The sequence below is a fragment of the Rhinolophus sinicus genome, linkage group LG02, assembly GCF_036562045.2.
Source record: "Rhinolophus sinicus isolate RSC01 linkage group LG02, ASM3656204v1, whole genome shotgun sequence".
NCBI classification, from domain to species: domain Eukaryota; kingdom Metazoa; phylum Chordata; class Mammalia; order Chiroptera; family Rhinolophidae; genus Rhinolophus; species Rhinolophus sinicus.
Window position 1 is genome coordinate 157117656 of NC_133752.1, and position 21002 is coordinate 157138657.

At 35.0% G+C, this 21002-nt stretch overlaps 1 protein-coding gene across 2 annotated transcripts in view; it reads right to left on the reverse strand.

The window, feature by feature from the left end:
* Positions 1-20681, reverse strand: part of LRRK2 (leucine rich repeat kinase 2) — a 125719-nt gene extending 105038 nt beyond the window's left edge. Inside the window, exons 1-8 of one of the 2 annotated variants that reach the window (XM_019736305.2) lie at positions 19936-20681; positions 19598-19683; positions 15093-15202; positions 13054-13142; positions 10060-10194; positions 7582-7716; positions 4982-5113; positions 70-189 (exon numbers count right to left, since the gene is read on the reverse strand). In XM_019736305.2, the coding sequence (XP_019591864.2) occupies positions 70-189; positions 4982-5113; positions 7582-7716; positions 10060-10194; positions 13054-13142; positions 15093-15202; positions 19598-19683; positions 19936-20089 (961 nt within the window). In that variant the 5' untranslated portion in view covers positions 20090-20681. The other variant, XM_074325834.1, reaches the window with a different exon arrangement.
* Between the last annotated feature and the right edge of the window lie 321 nt (positions 20682-21002).

Here is a 21002-nt window from a genome sequence, read left to right on the forward strand (position 1 = left end):
CTTGTTATAATGTGAACAGTAAAGATGAAATCCATCTGTAAGAATTTCCTTTTTAGTAAAGTTACTTACTGAGGAGCGCTAAACAGCTGAGCGCTGCGATTTGCAATGCTGCATTCTCTGAATACCGCTGCACAGCTGTCACCACAAACTCATGTACCTCGTTTAATACCAGGATATTAAAAAAATTACCTAAAAGTCAAGTGAGATAGCCTCATGAAAATTAAATTACCTTCAATTACATAACAGTATGTAAACCAATAAATTTGAGTAGTGATGAATATTTTAATGACATTAAAACAAATATTTACATTAATTAAAATAGCTTATTATGATTGCATAAAGTTTTGAAAATTTATTTCATTAAGTTATTCAATTATCTTACTTAGATAATGGAAATGACTAGGCAAAAATAATATGTTTGAGTTATATTAACTTTGTGTTCTTTGACTCCCTCTCATATCATCATAGTATAAATCAATGATCTGTTATACATGGCATTATAATATTAATGTACAAAATAGCTTAATTTCCTGCCTTCTAGAAGATGGAAGAAAAAATAATCCTTTCTTCTCATTAAATGTTTTCACTGAAATATCCTTCTTTCACTTAAAGGAATACTTCTGAGAAAAACCATTGGCACACTTATCATTATATGATCTTGTCTATGAAAATCTTAGAAGAGAAATTAGCAAATATTTGACCAACTCTAATGCATCATTGTTTAAAAAATTTATTGGGATGACAATGGTTAGTAAAATTACAGTCATTCTTCTTAGAATCAACACTATCATCCAAAAATTGAAATCCTTATGAGGAAATAATTTGCTAATTATATTCCAGAAATATGTGCCTCCTTTCATTTAGCTTATTTGTAAATCACTAACAGTTGCCAGGTTTCCTTCTAGAAGAATAAAACTCCTATTTAGCTATAAGTGTAATTAAATAATCCCTGAAACACAAAGCCAGAAATGAAAAAGGTCCTATATCATGAAAAGCTTAAGGCCCACATTAAACATTAATTAATGGCTTCAAAATCAAAAGGCAGTTTAATGAGGCATAGTTCTTCTTTTACTACATCTTTGTGTGTTCTTGCTTCTTCCACATTCACCCACTAAGCAGACATATTCCCTAGTCCTTAGTGATCTCTAGTCTTTGAGAATCATTTCAAAAAGATGTTACCAGAGGTTAAGGGGGTGGTGGAAGGGAAGAAGAGGGTAAACAGGGGCAAATATATGGTGATGAAAAGAGAACTGACTCTGGGTGGAAAACACACAATTCAATATAGAGGCAATGTATTATAGAATTGCACACTTGAAACCTATAATTTTGCTAACTAATGTCATCCCAATAATGTTTTTTTTAAAAGATGATCTTCTACTTTCACCAATTTATTTAAACTTGGGTTGTCCTTTCCACCTTCTTTTTCCTACTATTATTCCCATGCCACTACCAACAGCTGCTCTACCATTGAACACTGTATGACTCTGGACAAATACCAGGAATGCTGACCTTACCTCATTTTCTGACAATTTACGTGAAAATACGTAGCAAGGCCTTTAAATGCATTAAAACCATAAGTAAATTACACAGTCTAACAAAATACTAAATATTTATCTACTGACTTTGAGTTTTTATTTTAATTATGAGGGGGAAGTGAAAAGTTTTATCCAGCTTCTTTCGATACAGTCACAGGAACAATAATTTCTCTAGAAACTGAATGGAACAAATAATAATCTGTTAAGGGATAAATGAGAGAAAAAACATATCCTTACTGGAAGATCAATTTGACAACTTGTTATTTTCAAAAAATTATAGAACAATTCAGAACTCATAAGGATAGTTTGTCTGATTTGGTTTATTTCTTTCTTTAAGATTTTTATTAAAATATAACTAACATGCAATATTATACTAGCTTCAGATGTATCTCACAGTTATTCATATCCATATACCTAAAGAAGTGATCATCATAATAAGTCCAGCAACCATCTGATATGGTACCACGCTAACATAATATTATTGACTGAATTTCCAGTCAATAATGTAACATGCCCAAGATTTATTTGTTTTATACTTGGAAATTTGAACCTCTTATTCCCTTTTACCTTTTCTCCCCCTTTATTTAATTTTTTCAATTACAGTTGACATTCAATATTATTTTATATTAATTTCATGTCTAGAGCATAGTGGTTAGATGTTTATATAATTTATGGAGTGATCCCCTGACTAGTCTAGTACCCACCTGGCACTATACATAGTTATAACCATATCATTAACTATATTTCCTATGGTTTACTTTACATCCCTATGACTGTTTTGTACCTAACAAATTTTATTTCTTAATCCCTTCACCTTTTTCACCCAACCCCCTCCTATCACCTTGATAAATCTAGTTCTTTAGATTCCATATATAAGTGAAATCATACGACATTTGTATTTCTCTGTCTGACTTACTGCACTCACTACAATATGCTCTAGGTCCATCCATGTTGTAGCAGATGGCAAGAACCCATTTCCTTCCATGGCTGAGCAATATTCCACTGTATATATGTACCACTTCCTCTTTATCCACTCATCCATCTACAGACACCCAGGCTACCTCCACATCTTGACCATTGTAAACAAAGCTTCAATGAACGTATGGATATATACATCCCCTCAAAGTAGCATTTCAGGTTTCTTTGGATAAATACCCAGAAGTGGGATTACTGGGTCATTCTTTGTCTCTTGTTATAGCCTTTGTTTTAAGGTCTATTTTGTCTGGTGTAAGTATTGCTACCCCAGCATTTTTTGTTTTCATTTTCAGGAAATATCTTTTTTCCATCACTTTACTTACAGTCTGTGCATATCTTTGGATCTGAAGTGAGTCTCTTATAGGCAAAATATGTAAGGGTCTTGTTTTCTTATCCACTCAGCCACCCTATGTCTTTTGATTGGAACATTTAATCCATTTACATTGAAAGTAATTATTAACAGATATGTAGTTATCAACGTTTTATTATTCGTATTTTTGGTCTTTTTTTCTGTCTTAAATAAATCCCTGACATTCCTTGTAACACTGATTCAGTGCTGATGAACTCCTTTAGCTTTTTCTTGTCTGGGAAGCTCTTTATTTGTCCTTCTATTTTAAATGATAGCTTTGCTGAGTAGACTAATCTTGGTTGTAGGTCCATGCTTTTTATCACTTTAAATATTTCCCACCAATCCCTTCTGGCCTGCAAAGTTTCGTTGAGAAATCAGCTGATAGTCTTAATAAATTTCAATAGCACAATGACAAGCACGCTTAGTGTGCCGTTATAGAACCATTTGGTAATCAAGTACTATTTCCCTACTCACAATAATAAAACCCCTTCTTCCTCTGATTCATTTAAAGGGATTAAGGTGAACAAACATCTTTAATACATTAAGTTATGCAAGTTGTAACTTGACTGTGGTAAGTTGTAGAACATGAAATAGAGAATTGTTAGTGTGCTGTTCAATTAGCTAGATTTAAGAAATCAATGTTTGTATATGATGATGGAGTAGAACTGACTCTGAGTGGTGAACATACAATATGATATACAGATGATGTATTACAGAATTGTACACCTGAATACTATGTAACTTTACTAACAATTGTCACCCCAATAAAATTTAATTGAAAAAAAAAAGAAATCAATGTTTGAATTGTTAAAACATTTTCAGATATAACCAAGCTAGCACAATGAAAATATAATGAATAAAAATCGCACTTGATAAAGGAGATAAACTATTAAATGACTATCGCGTTTTAGAAGAAATGTTTTTGTTTGGGGATACATAAATGTGGGTTCTCAGCCTGATTTCACCCCTTACTGACTACATGATCTTGGATAAAACAGACCTACTTCCTGAAAAAGGTCCTCATCTGCAAGTATGGAGATATGATAATATGTCTTAATATTTGAACATTTCTGTCAGAGTTTCCAAAGTAGTTTCATATGTGTTAAAATAAGAACTGTGAGCTGAAAGAAAATAGACAAGCCAGAGTAGCCTTGTGGGAAAGTAGGGATCCATGATCAACAGACTAGTGTAGCTGGTAGTGTAGCTCAACCAGAGTCTCCCACATTCACCTTGGACCTTAAAAGATTCTAAAGTGCTTCCAGGTCAGTCCTGTGCCCTATGAAATCAGGTATTTCACAAAGGAGAAAGCACTAATAGCATATTTATGAATGTTATAAACATAATGTTAATTCTTTTTTAATTGCTGAAGACAACATTCAGCATAATTCCAGTTTTATTAAGCGAAAGCAAGCCGACATTAACACCTTTGTTTAGGGAGATGTGCAAATGTAGTACAAGTATATGTAGAAAGCAAAAAATTTATCAACACAAAATTCCAGATAGTGTTAACCCCTGTAGAGGAAGCAGGAGAAAGAAGTAGGCCAGAGTAACTTTACCAGCACTGGTAATGTACTAATACTTAAGTTGGGTGGGGAGTTCTTTTGCACTGTGCTTCGTATTTTCTACATGTTTATGCTTATTCTTTCGTATGTATCAATTATTGACATAATTTAAATACAACACTAACAATAAGATAAGACTTCTCTTACATTACACACATCTACCGAGGGTGCCAAAAAAAATGTACATGTTTTAAAAGATGTTATCTATGTATTACTTTCCGAAGTTGAATTGAATTACGGTAGTAATTCAATGTGCATTATGATGTTTACTCAAAAGATGGCATTAATCAAATGAATGCTAGCATCATTCATTGTATTGTAATTTTAATAGTTTTTCCCTTTCTTAAAATGTGTATACTTTTTTTTGGCACCCTCTGTATTTTTGCCACTGCTTTTAAAATTCCATCTAGCATAGCAGAACGGTTTATTACTTTACCATATTTCCATCCAATGTACATATGTCAATATGTTACTTATCCAAGAGCATACAACATACATATGCTCTATATACATACATCATATAGACTGTGATAATAAATTAATCAAGAATTATCACTCACCTAATGTAAGCCTACGAAGCAAGCAGCAACTCACTTCTTGAATTTTTTCATTGAGAGGGAATGCTTTCATGGCTTCTACCACAATATTATAACACCTGACATTGCCACTCATGAGGACTTCAACATTGCTGCCTAAATTTAAAGAAATGATAATTATCAATAAGGTAATAATTTCCCTTTGAAATATGCATACAAAGACATCTCATGTAGATTGTAAATATATGGCAGCAAAATGGCTACATTTACAAATTTAAATATCATGTTCTGTTAAATAGCTATACAAAATACTATGATGTTCATTGCTACTATAATATAATAGGACTAAGTACTCATTTCTAGCATGAAGGGAAAGTTGCTTTATTCCTGTTTCTTGGTTTAAAAACTTAAAATACATGGAAAATTGTGAGTGCTTTTCTGTAAGTCTCCAAATATAATATCTTGGCCATAAATGTTCAAATAAATGAATTAGGGGCCTCTTTCCTAATGAGCCACTACTCCATTGGATAATGGCTTTTAATTGTTCATTTTCCTCAAACCAACAGAAGGAAAATAAAGATTATGTCACATAACTAAACAACTAAAATCAGCTATGATCTATCTCCTGTCCATTCTGAAAGGGCTGCAGAAGAGCAGCCGGTGTTCAAGGCAACAAAATCAAGCTTCCTGAAGGCTCCGAGACAGATGGAGAAAAGAATGGGGGCTAAGGAGAGGAAAGCTATAATATTAAAGTATGTGACTAAGGGACAAACATTGGTAAGCCAGAAAGGAAGGAAAACATCCACTGGGAAAGGAAATCAATGCATAGAGAATGAGTGTATGAACCTACATGGACAAAACTAATTTATATGTCTGAATGATACGTTGATTATTATTAAAACAAACAAACAAAAGAGGTGTTTACAAAACATTTTTCTTTATTTTTCAGCATGTCCAAACTAACCAACTTTTTTCCCAAAAATGTATTTGAATGCTTAGATTGTACTGAAAAAACATTAAATATATTTAAAAAAAAATATGGTATAATGAAAGGAAATGTCCTCTTAAAAAATTTTCTGCTTTTAATCAAAACAGCAGACATGATTTTCTCTAAGACTCAAAGGTAAATGTCGTTCAATTAGAATCAATGTTTAAAACATTGATTTTTTTTTGTTTTCTACTTTCTTTGACCTTTACATTATGAACAACGCATGTTCACTGGAGTTATGTCAGTTGTGGGTGGAAAACAATGAATTTCAAAAACAGCCAGCCTAAAATAAATAAATAAATGTATAAATATAGCCAAGGAAAAGTAAAATGAAGAATATATTCAGTGTGCTGACAGTGGATGACTCAAGAGAAATCTAAGGTATGTCTATTCTCTATTATTGTTCAGCCCTATGCACTTCCAAGTGTTTAATTTCCTATAGATAAGAAAACAATGGATTTTATAACCATCACAAAGAAAGGGCTTTCTTTCACAAGGGGATTGGGTTTTCACTGAAGTCTCACATCTGCAGATTTCCGTGTCTGAAACTATATATGCATATTATATATAATATAAAGAAAATACACATTGTGTAATAATACTGTCAGTGCTTTTATAACACTTATTACATAGCAGGGACTATTTAGCATTTTTCACATTATTTAACCCATTTAATCCTCACAATTTCACAGGTGTGAAGATGAAAATATTACTAGATAAATGCATGTGTATATCCTATACAACCCACTGAGGCAATAATGGAATACAAAATGCTCATGAATACTTACAAAAGTAATCGAATCTAAAGTATTATTTTAGCTCATTAGCAATCACTGGTTGCATACACAGCATATTAATTTCCCTTATTTGTACTTTTTTGTGATAAAAGTAGCTAGATTTCAAAACATTAAGAAAATGCTAAACAAGAATCACCATAAAGTTTAATCTCCTTGCTGTGTTTTTTTCTGGGCCCTTCAAAATCTGGTTATGCCTCCAGTCTCATTCACTGACTGTTATCAAGCCTTTCCCCCACCTCTATTAGATGACACAAAAGCAGACACGCGGGCTGTATGTATGCATGTGCACACACACATGCACACACACACATTCACAAACACAGTTTACTGAGCTACTTTTATCTTCTTAAACATACTATGCTCTCTCTTGCTCCAAGATGTTTACACTTAAGATGCCCCCAGCCTGGGACACTTTGCCCTGTACTTCCCTTCCCCTCACAACTCCCTACACACAAAACTCTTTTCATCCTTCAAGTCTCTGCTAAGAGATCTTGCCTCACTCCATGTTTGTTCTCCTAAGCCTAGGTACTTCAGCCAACATTTGCCTTATAATACATTGTAGTCACCTATGTACTTATCTGTATCTCCCACATTACTAGGGACTCTGAAAAGGCAAGAAAAGTGTTTATATTTTCTGCTACTGTTCCCCAGCACCAAGCCCAGAGCCAGCTGCAGTATAGTATCAACCAACAAAAAATTAATTAAATGAGTAAATAAATGAATGGGCTTAGCATCCACAACTTTCTAAATAATAAAAATATTTTTAAAACACACTCAGGAAGGAGCTATATTGTAATTTTTCAGATACAAAACAGAAATCATGTATATATGCTACTTACAAGGAATTGCCAGGGAATGTAAACAGTGCAGTACATAAAGCACAAGCTCCTCTTCATCTTTAAATTCCTTTAATGCACTTAGCAATACCATATAATCTTTATTCTCAACAAATTCAGTCAGTTGCTCCTCTGAAACTGAAAAATGAAAGACAAAATACTGACAAAGCTTAAAGATGATATAAAAGTTTAAGTACTCAAAAATATAATATTCACGATAATAGTTTGAAACATGGTAAATACAATAGATGTAAATTTTTAAATATATATCAGCAAAAAGCCCTTCCTAAGAGTTTTAGAAAGGGAAAAAGAGCTATCAAAATTAATTTTAATTGACCTATATTAGTTACTCCATGTTGTGAAATGTAAAAGTGTTAGTAACCAAACAGTTCTCAGGAAAACAAAAGTATTTACAATTTCATTTGGGGGATTCTAGAGAAACCTGACCACTGACTAATAAAAATGACAGACTGGAAGTGAACATATCACATACTTAGAAAGGAATGGTTTATGGTACCCTGTTGAAGGACAGCTCAGCTACCTCTATCAGTTCAAACGGAATGAACTTCAGCAAATGGCAACTAATTAGACTTTGAAATACTGTCTAAAGGTCTTGATTTCATTGGAGATCAAAAAATTCATCATTAGTTTTCATCGTTAAAGTCTCTTGATCAAGCCATTTGCAGTATTTTTATTGGGTGGGAACTTCAAAGCATGTATAAAAATCTGGTTTATCGAGTCTGAGAATGGCTAGATAAAAATGTTAGAAAATCTAACACTTCATGATCAACATTACTTTTTTGTTTTTCAACTTGATACCAATAGTCCATATAATATCATGTGAAATTGGTTAGGTTCTTCTAATAAATGAGGCATATCATGGAACTTCTCATTCTGTGGAGCACTTTCTGCCCCATACTTTCAAACTTTGGAAATTAACTTTCTAAGTTCCACTCAGTCCTGGAAAACTTGATACTCCTGGAAAATTCAGCAATTTTTCTACTCTACATTTTCAATCCTAATACTGTCAGCACTGATGATCTTTCTAGTGAATAAGATTTTAACATTCCCTGCTGCTTCTCCATATGTCACGGATCGGTCTCACAATGCTGGCAAGAGAGTGATGTTAGTAGCCCTTCTTCCATGAATAAGAACGTACCCCTAAGCTGCAACACAGAAAATTACAGGCCCTGCAAGACAATAAAACCTCAAACTGTATTCTGCCCAAGTCTTATCAAAAGCTTAGTAGCAAGATATAACATTTATAGAAGATAGCCCAAAAGACACGCAGTTCTGCCATTTGTCACACACAGTAAACTTTTTTCCAACAAGCATGATCATCAGAGAGCTGGGTACCAGGCCCATGCTGTCCTGACTTGACAGAGAGTTTTTCACTGAAATATACTTTGTATTCCTTGCAAAATGTGTGCATTTTATCATCTCATCCAGGGAAACCCATGGGAGTATGTTCCCAGGTCTCTCACGAGACCTACTGCTTCTCCTGATAAATAGGTTTACTTTATCTCAATTAAACTTGTAACTGATGTTGTTTACCTCTTTTCTTTGCCTGACAGGAAGCAAAGAGACAAATTTCTGGTCCGTCCTTTGTAAATATACAGGACCCTAAGTAAGTAGTAAATGTAATCTAGCTTCATATTATTTTCCCTTCACCCTTTTTTTCATCCATTTTTTTTCCCTCTAATGCATTATAAGTATCTACAAGCTATTTAAAGTCCTTCTGGAATGAGATGGAATTCAACAGTATAAAGTGATCTATTCCATTCCTGGAGGGGCTAGAAACAAGTGGTAAACTGATATAGGTACACAGCCCACATAAATTATTATTATGCTAAACCCCCAGCACTCATAATGATGCAAAAGGTGCTCTCAAAATATGATGACAAATTGAACTGCAATGGTAGTAAACAGCAGTGTGCCCTCAGGCAGGTTGCTCATTTCACTTCTAATCCATCTCCTCATCAAGCCAGTGGAAGGACTAAAGGTTCCAACCAACTCTAAAATTACATGATAATGTCTGTTATCAATCTCAGTGCCATGTGATAAAATACATATTTGTCATGTTCTTAAGGGATATTTTATAAGCCTCTTGGTTCTTTATACTGAGCCTTTAGCAATTTCTAAAATCTCTGGTGATGACTCAACATCATAAGCCCAAATTTAACCTATGCTTGGCGTCACAGTTTTATTTTTTCTTTCTTAACACCTACACATCCGGTTTGCAAAGTGAACCTTATGCCTTGTTAAGCAATGGAAGAAAATCACTGCAATTGTACAATTTATAACCCATGAATGAAATCCATTCCACAAAAACAAGTAGTATTTCTGAATTAACCCCATTACTTACCCTTGACTGACAATTCCCACTTCTTAAATTCTAGATACCTTCTTGTTATCATAATTATATTCTGTTTCCCATTATAAACCCTTTTTTAATATAAACATCAAAATAATTTTAAATACCTCTCTCAAACAATACATGTAAAGCTTTACATCCAAGTTTCTGGACTTCGTCATTGGCTGAAAATGTACGCATGGCATCGAAAATTAACAAGAAAATGTCACTTTCTTCATCCAGTATCAGCAAAGTGATTTTATCTGTTTTGAAGAGAAAAATATGCCCCAAGTAAATAGCTGCTTTAATACTTAATGTGCTAATTTTAATATGAGGACTATGAATGGTTTGTAGACTTTTCATTTTGATAAACCACTTAATTGCCCCAGATGTTATACCTATCAAGCTCCATGGTCTTTCTAAATAAGATAAATTCCCAGTATACTGTACTATGTGATTTCCAATAAATACCTGTAGCCAAGTCATTTTGCCCTAAACTCGTGAAACGTATTTCTACCTGCCTCTTAGACAACACCATCTGAATATTCCATGGGCACCCCAAACCTGGCCTACACCTGTTCCCTATCTTCATCAATGATACCATCATCCAATAGTCACCCAAAACAGAAAACATCGTCATCTTCTTTCTTCCAACCTCCCTCTCTCTTTTCATTCTCTGCTCAACCAAAGAAAACATTATCAACTCCTTCAGGTCTATCTTCTAAACACGTCATAAACTCCTTTTGAACTAGTTCCCTTCATTCCTACTGCATTCAGGACCGCATCACCTCTCACCTGGAATGCAAACACAATTGCTTAATTGCTCTGCTTGGGCCAAATCCCTACCTGACTAGTTTATCACCTGCATTATAGTTCAGAAACACAAATGTGATCCTGTGAACCTCATGCTGAAATCGTCTAAATCTTTCTCATCCTCCTCAGTCTGACAAGCAAGACCCTTCCCAAACTGACTACATTACCCCATCAGCCCGTGTTCCTCCATGCATAGCTGACTCTGCATATGCTGAGCTCCATACTCAGGACTAAACATCTTCTCTGAGATCCCTTCACATTTATCCTAGCTGCAATGGATGCCCTTACCCTTTCCCACACCAAACATATCCCTACCATAATTCAAGAAATAACAGCAATAGTACCTTTTTTGTTAATAAAAACATTAGCTCTGGAATGGGAGGGGTGCTAGTAGTAATAAATACTTGTATAGTACATAACATGTCAGACACAGGTTCAAGCATTTCACTCTAACATATGTAAACCCGCTGCAACCCCATGAGGTAGGTTCAATCCCCATGTTAGAGATAAGAAAACAGAGGCACAGAAGGGTTAATTGACCTAAGTGGTCTTGCCCAAGGTCCAACAATCAATAAGAGGCAGAGCTGGATTAAAACTTAGGCAGTTCATGTCCATGCTCTAAACTTCTACAAATGAAGTTTTCTCTATGTTTTTATGAGGGTTTTCTTCATATCTCTGTTATAGTAGTTTTCTCATTAAATTGAAATTATTTCGCTAAATAATTTATGTCTCTGCTTGTGCTGTCTAATTTGGTACCCACTAATCACATGGAGCTTTTTAAACTCAAATTTAAATTAATTAAAATTAAATAAAATTAAAGGGGGCTGGGGGGTGGGAGATGAGGGTAAGGGAGATCAAATATATGGTGATGGAAGGAGAACTGACTCTGGGTGGTGAACACTCAATGGGATTTATAGATGATGTAATACAGAATTGTACATCTGAAATCTATGTAATTTTACTAACAATTGTCACCCCGATAAATTAAATAAATAAATAAAATAAAATTCAATTTCTCACATTTCAAATGTTCAATAGCCACCATGTATGGCTATTTGCCATGATATTGAACAGTACAGATATCCAACATTTCATTCACTGCAAAAAGTTACACGGGACAGTGGTGTTGGACTGTGAACTTCTAGGTTGTAGGAATTTTGCCTCGTCTATCAGAGTTCTCCAGCACAACAGTAAGTGCCCAATAACTATTAAATCAACTACTAATAAGCCAAACAATATAAGTGATTCATAAATTAACCTCTAATAAGCACCTGAAATGAACTTTAAAACACACTGAAAACTTTCCTAACAGTATAAAATTCTGAATGTTATATGGAAGAAATTAAATTAACTATAGTCTTTTCAAAACACGTGTCAAATTTGCTGTCTGCATGCTACTGACATCAATATATTCCAGTATTGAGAGATTTTTTTAAATTCGTAAAACTCTTAGCTTCCTGGCCATTGCTAAATGGAGAATGAATTTAAAAACAAACAAACAAACAAACAAACAAAAAACTCCTAAGGATGAGTTTAAAATAAATCAGGGTTAAGACTAGTTAGTACACCCCATTATACAGTTTAATAAAAGGCTGTGGTGAAGTGGTGAGTACATTTTGGACTTTCCTATTCCTTTTCTGTCATACTCTGATCTTTCCCTTCTTTCTTTCTTTTCTCTTCCTCCTACTGGGTCTTCATTGTTTAGCAGGGCCAACGAGGGCATTTACAATCTTCCAACCCGCATGTCTAGCCTCTATCTCCCAGGCCTCTCAACTCTGTACATGCTGTTGTTTTGACCTAAAGCATTCTCTACCACTTTGAAGGAAATATCTCCCTATCCTTCATGATTAGCTCCCGTGTAAATTGCCTTTCTATCAAGCACTCAAGAAGTAATGTTATGTATTTTTTTAAATATTCTTATACCATATCCTATAAAATATATTATAGAAAACATATTAGAAATATAATGAAGAAACATGTAATAATGACAAGGACATGTATAGCCAACAAACTAATGGGAATGCGAAATGTGGGACCAGATTTTGGGAGCAAAGCTGGCGCTAGAAATATAGATTTGGGACTAGTTAATACAGAAGGTGATGTTGAAAGCCAAGATATTGGGTAGGATTTCTGAAAGAAAAAGTGAAGAGAAAAGAGATGAGAGAAATGGAAACAGAAATAATTTTGGAAATCATCGATAATTTAAGTTGCATTATGTTTTTATACTTTTAAAAGACAAAACACATTGAGTGACTTAAATTTTTTTTTAATTTGAGTCAACACTAAAAATATATGTGTTATTATATTACCTGAAGTTAGGAGGAGATCCAAAGCCTTCAGTCCAACTGTTGACAGGCTCATACTGGCGTTATGAACTGTGAGCATTTTAATAATCAGTCTGTAATTAAAAAAAAAAAACATTGAGATGAGTGAAATATCACACCAGACATTTGCTTTTTTAGGTACTGTTTTTTACTCACCTATATTTTTATTCATCTCTTTGTATTTCACTCCCCATATTGAAGCTTGTGTATTTTTTTCTTCCTCTAAACCTGAGCCAGTCTTATGACAATTAACAGGGAATCACTGTGAGTCTCAATAGAAAAGTTGTAACTTTTTCCTCTCAACGTTTGAATTCAATTATTAACTATTTTCACCCAACTCTATATCTAAAATATCATGAAGAGTAATATTCGTCAAGAGATCAAGCCCATTTTTATGTATGATATAAACTTATGAATTATACGTAATGTATAATGATGTATTAAAATATTAAAATATTGAGACATAATAAGATGTCAGTCTGTATATATAAATTAAAATACATTTGAATATTTAAATTATTGATTTTTATTATTTTTAAAAGCAAAATTGGTAATATTTTATAATACAAAGTGAACCTAGTATAGCAATAGCATTCTGTTAGTCCAAATTCATTAAATTTGAGTTCCTGAGTTATCAAGTCTAAAATATACAATCTTTAATCTATTCCTACCCAGTATTGTTTGCCTTTACATTGTTAGGAGCAGACAGAGCCTGGTGACATCCATAGCTTCAAATGTATAATAAACATTTGATGAGTAGAGAATAAATGAATGAATGAATAAGCAAATGAGTGACTGATTGAATGAATGAGTAAATGAGACTCCCTATGGAAATGTTTATGCAACTTAATTTGAATACTTGGTTTGTACTAGAATATGACCAGATGTGTTTTCCAACACTCTCAAAGATTATAGATTCCTAATCTTTGGGGATCTTAGAAATTCTCAATCAAACCAAGAGACACAAGGTTATAATTATTAATTACAGGTATATTTTGCATAATTCCTCATTAAATGCTATATACTTTAGAACTGACTCATAAAAGTTCAGAGATTAGTTTGGAGATGAGACTATATATTAATTGTAAATATGCTCAAAACACACTCTTTAGATGCTAGAAACTGAAGAAAAGCAACACATACCGGTACATATCAAAAATGGAAAAATATATAAGGACAGCCATGCTCATGTGAACAAACAGCTCTTATTTGTCTAAATTTGAAGCTACAGTTGATACTAATAAACAACACAAAGGTGTAAAATTTCATTTTGCATACATTACATTTTTCACAAGTAATATGTATTTCCTTAGTAAAGAAAAGTCACATTAGGTATAAAGAACATCTAAAATTAATGACAGAATATATTTGTTAAATGTCCACAAAGTTATCCAAAAAGAATTTTCCTGTACACAGATTTTTCTTCAGAAAATTTTTTCTTAACTACTTTTAGTTAAAGAAATAATCTCATCTGAGAAGTCATTATGATACTGGTAAAACAGCTATCAAGACTTGGCTGCAGAAAAGTAATTTCTTCTTTTTTCTTCATTTTGAAAGCCGTGGTTTAAGCTCATTAAATATATATGTGACTATATGTACATCTACTTTGCCAAGAGAGTATAGCATAAACTTCTAAATTTCTATTTATAGGAATAACGTTTAGTTCCCATACTTTTTAAAGAACTAGTGGTTTGTATCAGTTGTCCAAATTCTTGGTTTGAATTCATTAATTAGTCACTAAAAATCTACAATTTAACCAATTACAGTATAACTGTATTATTATATTGGTAATATAATAACAACTGACATTTTACCTAAAGTGTTAGTCTTTAATTCAATTAGATAATATAATTCTGAGTTAAAAGCTCTCTATAAATGTAAATCATTGATTCAAGGAAAAATATCCTTGTATTTTGAAGGATTTTATGAGATTGGCTTGGATTACAAATATATCAAAGAAAGGGTTGGCAAATGTACAGAGCGGTATTTAATGCAGTTTGTTTTGACACATCTGTCATACTTACTGGTGAACCCCAAGGACTTCCCAATCATGTCCGATATCCTGGGGTCCCGTTAAGCTTTGCATTGTATTTGGACAGATTTCTATTAATTTGCATAGAAGTGACCAACCCACCTGAAAGCAAGAAAGCCAAATATTCACACTTTTTTAAACATATTAATGGGATACATTCAAACACAAATCTCTTCATTCTTAGTAGAACAGATGACTACATTATTTTTAAATAATTATTTTAAAACAAAATGGTATCCTAATGCTTACTGAGAAAAGCAAGCCATATACTTAGAATACATCTTTCTCCAAAAATCATGTGAGAAGGGCATATAAAAACATATAACATACATCTGAACGATGAAGGAAATAGACGTGCCTACTGTCTAAATAAAAAGAAATAAAATAAAACACAAAAAATAGTTTTAGAAGACATACCAAGATTATGAAGTACAACAAAGGCTATCCTCAGGCCTTAGTACTATTTAAGTCATATTCACCTGACAGAATCGCTTCTAAATATTTAGGATTTTAATTATAGGGAAAAAAATGAAGTGGTTGGGAATGGAGGATCAGAGGAAGTTGGAGATATTTACGGCAAACTGTAAGTTTTCAGGAAAGACTGCTTCCCAGGTAATGAACTTAGAATAACTGGCAAGAGAAACAGCATCATCATCTAAAGACAATGTAACATCCATTACAGGAAAAAGAAAAAGGTATTATAAGATAAAGAGGAGGTAGGATTTTTCAATGGCCCCTCTAGATTTCTTAACAATATGTAAATATGAGCTGATAAGGTCTAGACATCATGAATGTCCCTAGGCTCTTTCACATTTCCAAATAAAATACTATCTTACTGATGCATTTTAAATCTATCTTCATTCAATCCATTTTCAGATGACACCAACTTGAATAGTTGCTCTTTACTTCTGAAAAATGTGGTTTTTAAAATACAATTATTTTTAAAATATGATAGTCTTAATTCCAAACTAGAAATTAAACTCACTCTTCCTGCTGTATATCCTTCTCTAAACTTAAGGAACCTTCAATTATTTGTATTATATTACAGATCTATGCCTGATATGGTCATAAAAATAAAATAGAAAAATGCATATATATGTAGCATCTAGCTAGAGATTAATGAAAACGTGTTTAAATATGATGTGTGATAAATACCAACATAATATGAATCCTGAGAGTGGTATTCACTGTCAGCTAGAATTACTCAGAGAAGAGTATAAAATAGAAAAAGTAGGACTTGAGCCAGATTTCAAAAACATTATAAATTTGGTCATTTAAAATAGGGAAACGGAACCTTCTAAAACTGATAAGCTATGAGGAAAGTAAGGAACTAAACCATAAGGTGACAGCTGTAGGGGAAGGGGACTACTGCTAAATAAAATTGGATGTGTAAGTGGAGTTGAGTGATGCAGAGAGTTGAATGATGAGGTGAGAAATTTCCACGCATCCAATAAATACTAATGTCACAAGTTTCTTACTTGTTTACAGGAATAAATAAGGGATATTTCACAAGATAGAAATGATTACACAAGATCTCTTTACAATATTATTTCTGGATCTTTTCTGGATTAAGCATGAATTGCTTTACTCTGTCATTACTTCCTTTTGCATACTTCCAAATTGCTTAAAAAGGCAGCAATTTCTGACAGCTTTTTTTCTTACATTTAAGTAGGATATCCTCCTCCATGTAAGCTGAACAGACATTGACAATTCAGCTGTCATAGAAACTGGCTATTTTTGTGCATTCATAAAATACATTGAGACTTTTTCCCTCCAAGTATTTAAGAAAATAACATTTGGAACAGCTTCTGGTGGGAAATAAATCATAAATCACATAGGATGCTACACTCATCTTTTTACCTGCATGGCTGCCTCAAGGAGAAAACAGGTTTTATTTTGGTTGGTGACGCAGCATCAGAAATTGCTTTGCAAAAAGATTGAGGCAACTGAGGTTCTATGGTTAAATAGAATTGCTGGCAGCAAAGCAGAGGTAGCAATTGATCTATTAATCTATTCAATTAAAAGCTTATCTTTCAAAGAGAGAAGCTTCCCATCCTGCACAGTAACAATACAGTTAAACTGGTAGTTTCACTTTATTATATTATAATTAGTCCGTAAACTCAAGGATCTAATTAATGCACAATGGGATAGAGTGTAGGGGCTAAAGAAAAATTTAGTCACCTTCATTTATTTCACTCCCTTACTTCAAAGGTTGAACTGTGTGGATAAAAAGAAGTAATGTAAAATTGAAGAACACAGAGAAATGGTCAGATGACTGGAAGGAAAAAAAAAAGTAATAGGACAGCTCGTCTAACTACCAATCTCTAAAGATTGTCATTTATTAAGGAGCATGTATAAAATATGAAAAGACCTTGAAAATAAAAATTCAGAGTCTGGGCTATCATGTTAAGTGAATTCTGGAAACAAACTTTAATATTTACTTTCGAAGGATAATTTACCTTAACTCCTTAAATTCATCATTACGAGCTTTTCATTTAACACTTTCAGCTAATTCTACATGTAAAGCACAAAAGGATATCTATATTCATTACACCAGTAATATTAAGAAATTTGAAGGGAAAAAAAAAAGCTTTCTTTTAAGTGAAGTATTAAAATATCAGTGAGAGACCCCTCTGTACAGCCCTTTGATAAGACCAATGATAATTAAAATTGATAATGTCACTGTACCTAGCATAGCCACAATATTGGTACCAAACCACTGTGTTTTTACTAGCACGAAAAGCATGTGAATTCAGCAGCTAGTGGATTGTAAGACGGAAAGAAATTTTGAACATTATGTGCTGGCTCTATCAGTAGCTCTGTGATTCTAAATGAGCCACTTACTCTGAGGAAAAAATATCCAGTGAGATTTCTGAGAGGGCAGTGAGATTCCAGTGAGAACAAAATGACATAACATACATATAATGCCCTTGGCAGACTAATACACATATGGTGCTGAAACGAATAATTCTATTACATTAAATAACTAAATCAGAAGACAAGTCCTTAGTTTCTTCCATACTTTGTCTCTGGTACCCACTGGGCAAGGATATTGAGTGATATTCCTAACTACTCCAGACAAACATGCCCAAGCTTGCACAGTTCTGAAAAATGAAGAATTAGGTGGTGAGTATGTTCCAGGTTCTTTGGGTTCTCACATCTAGCACTGCCCTCTTTGGATCCTGCAGATCAAAGCCCACTCAGGGTCCAATTGCTCTGAGTGGCACCCAGCAGGGGTGACTCTACCAAGAACAGAATCCAAGGATGCTGTCAGACAAGGACTTTTGAACACCCGAGGCAAGTAAGCAGGGACGATGTGGATGGAAAGCACAGTGGGCCAGCGCTAAAAAGTGACTCATATTTCATGGGCAAAATTCAGACTTTGGGTGCTAAAAAGAACAGTGTCTTTATCATGCCTCCATCTTTTCGGTTTTGTACGCTAACAACCGGAAAATCAAGTCAGATGGGAAATACTTCAATTGGAAAAAAAAAAGTAACCATTTATCCCAGATATAAATATCCTCATATAAAACAGGCTAAGTTAAGTATATGTATCACCCAGGTTAGACATAGCTGATACAGAGATAATCATAAAGGTAAAGGTAGATAGACACAGACTTAGAGATCCAAATAACTCTTACATCTGTCTAGTAGGTATTAAAACATTGGCTTTCTGACTGCACCTCAGTGGAGTTCAAAGTTCAATTATCTTTCCTTTCAGTACCTTACAGACACAAATGACAAAAATGATTTCAGTTCTCTAAATCTCAAAACCTACAAAGAAAGTAAACACGTTAGGCAGTCATGCTGTTTTGACTGTAAATCATCATTAATTACCTTGTTAGGCCTCCTTTTTTAATATATCGAATGTATTTAGCAAATTTATGGGTTTCCTATGGTGCAGACTCTAAGTTTCACTTCTAGATTCATTTGATTTGAAAATATCAACTTACAGGGGAATCATAAATCACTTTCTTTAGCTAATACAAGATATACTACAACTAAAGAAGACTAGAATCTATCTTCAAATTTAAAAGAGAAACCCTAACCCGATGAAAGTTTGCAAGTTACTTCATTTTATTAATTTATTATTAATTTTATTACTGTTAGTTACTCCTCTTTCGCAAACTATTCACAACGGTGTCATCTCTAGGGCATGCTGTACATTGGGAAGATTCTTAGAACAATTTGAGTTAAACACTGATGAACTTAAGTAGCCAATAACAGAACTCAACTTCACTCCATTATTATTTCCCTCACCACCATCCATATTCAGTCGAGTGTATAAAGTTACTTATATTTTAGGGAGCACACAGTGGACCCTTTTACACCAATTATCTTTTGACAATGATATGACAACGCTTGCATCTTAAAATCACAGTCATTGACGTGTCAAGCCAAATCTCAGAACTTACCCAGAGCTCTGGGCATATAACATTGACATAAAAACATTTCCAAAGAAAGGGGAACTGGGTGAAATGAAAACAACTCCTTTACCTGCTGCACACTAGCGACCCTCATATACGAGTCCAAGACGAACAGCAGCGGCACGTGGATATTTTTGCCTTGAAATAACTTGGAGGCTGGAAAAGAACGGGGTCGGGGAGAAGAAGCCAAGTCACGATTCACAGCACCCGTTAAATATGAAAAAGGGGGAGAAAGCAAAAGAAGTGAGCGCAATACCTTCCGAGAATTCTCAGCTCCTTTTTGCCCTAAGGAGTAGAGTTTGTGGCTTCCCAAGGGTCCACGTTTGCGCAAAGTGTAGGGGAGACAGTTTGCAAAAGAGGCTGGGGGAGGGGGTGTAATAAAGGAACAGTTTCCTTGCAAATGATTACCGTGGTCAGCGTAGGTGAACAGCAGCATGTCCTCCAGAATTTGGACCAGTGTCTCTATCTGTTTTCCTTCCTGGACATTGTTCAGCCTGACTATCAACTTCTTCAAAGTTTCTTCGTCCTCCTCCTCGCACCCCTGACAGCTGCCACTGGCCATGATGGACCCTGCTCCCAACAGGCCGCCCCTCCCGCACCAAGGCCGTCTGCTCAGGGAAGGGGCAGCGGCGCGGGTCACTGCTCCCGAGGAGAGCACGGCTCACAGCCGGCAGCCCGCGCTACCCGCCCGCCCCATCCGCACCCACGCCCGCCTGTTTATGAGGAAGGCGGTGGCTCCCCACCCGGCGCTGTCCTGCCAGCCCTGAGCCCTCCCCCTCTGCTTCCTCCTGCCCAACCCAGGCCCAAAAATGAGCTCAGTGGCCTGAGAGAGGCTCGCCGGGGCAAGGCGCTGTGCAGAACCTTGGCGGGCGGCAGGGACGCAGCTTGAGCGGGGCCTGGCCGGGGTGACCGTGACCGTGATCCCCGGGCGGGCCCAGACAGACCGGATCCCACCCGCCGGGGCGGTCCGGCCCGGAGTCGTGCAGGAAGAAACTGACTCAGCGGACTCCGCGGACTCCCCAGGCCCGGAGCCCAGCAGCGGCTGGAGGAGTGCAATCTGCAACCTAGCCGGTCACCCGCTGCGAGCCGCCAGCCTGAGCGCCCGCAGTCCCGCAGCAGGTCTGGAAGCAAGGAAGAGGAAAAATGAAAGCCGCCTCCTATCTCCAGATCTAAGAATAGAAATCTGGGCGTTGGGAAAAGAGGACACCGCCCAGTTGGCCCCTTTTTGGAAAACATTCTCTTTATAGAGTTCCCCCTATAGGGAGATGAGTAATTTCCCCTCAAGGATGGAAAGAGATTTTTGTAATCAAAGTACACCTATCTAAATACTTTTCTATGGTTGTTGTGGCCGTTTGTAAAGGAGGAAATAATTTTTTTCTTTATTAATTATCTGAAGCTCTGTTAGCCAAAAAGCCACCAAAATTAACTTTTGAAAATTTGAGTTTGCGCTCAGTAGGATCCTGATAATTGGGGCA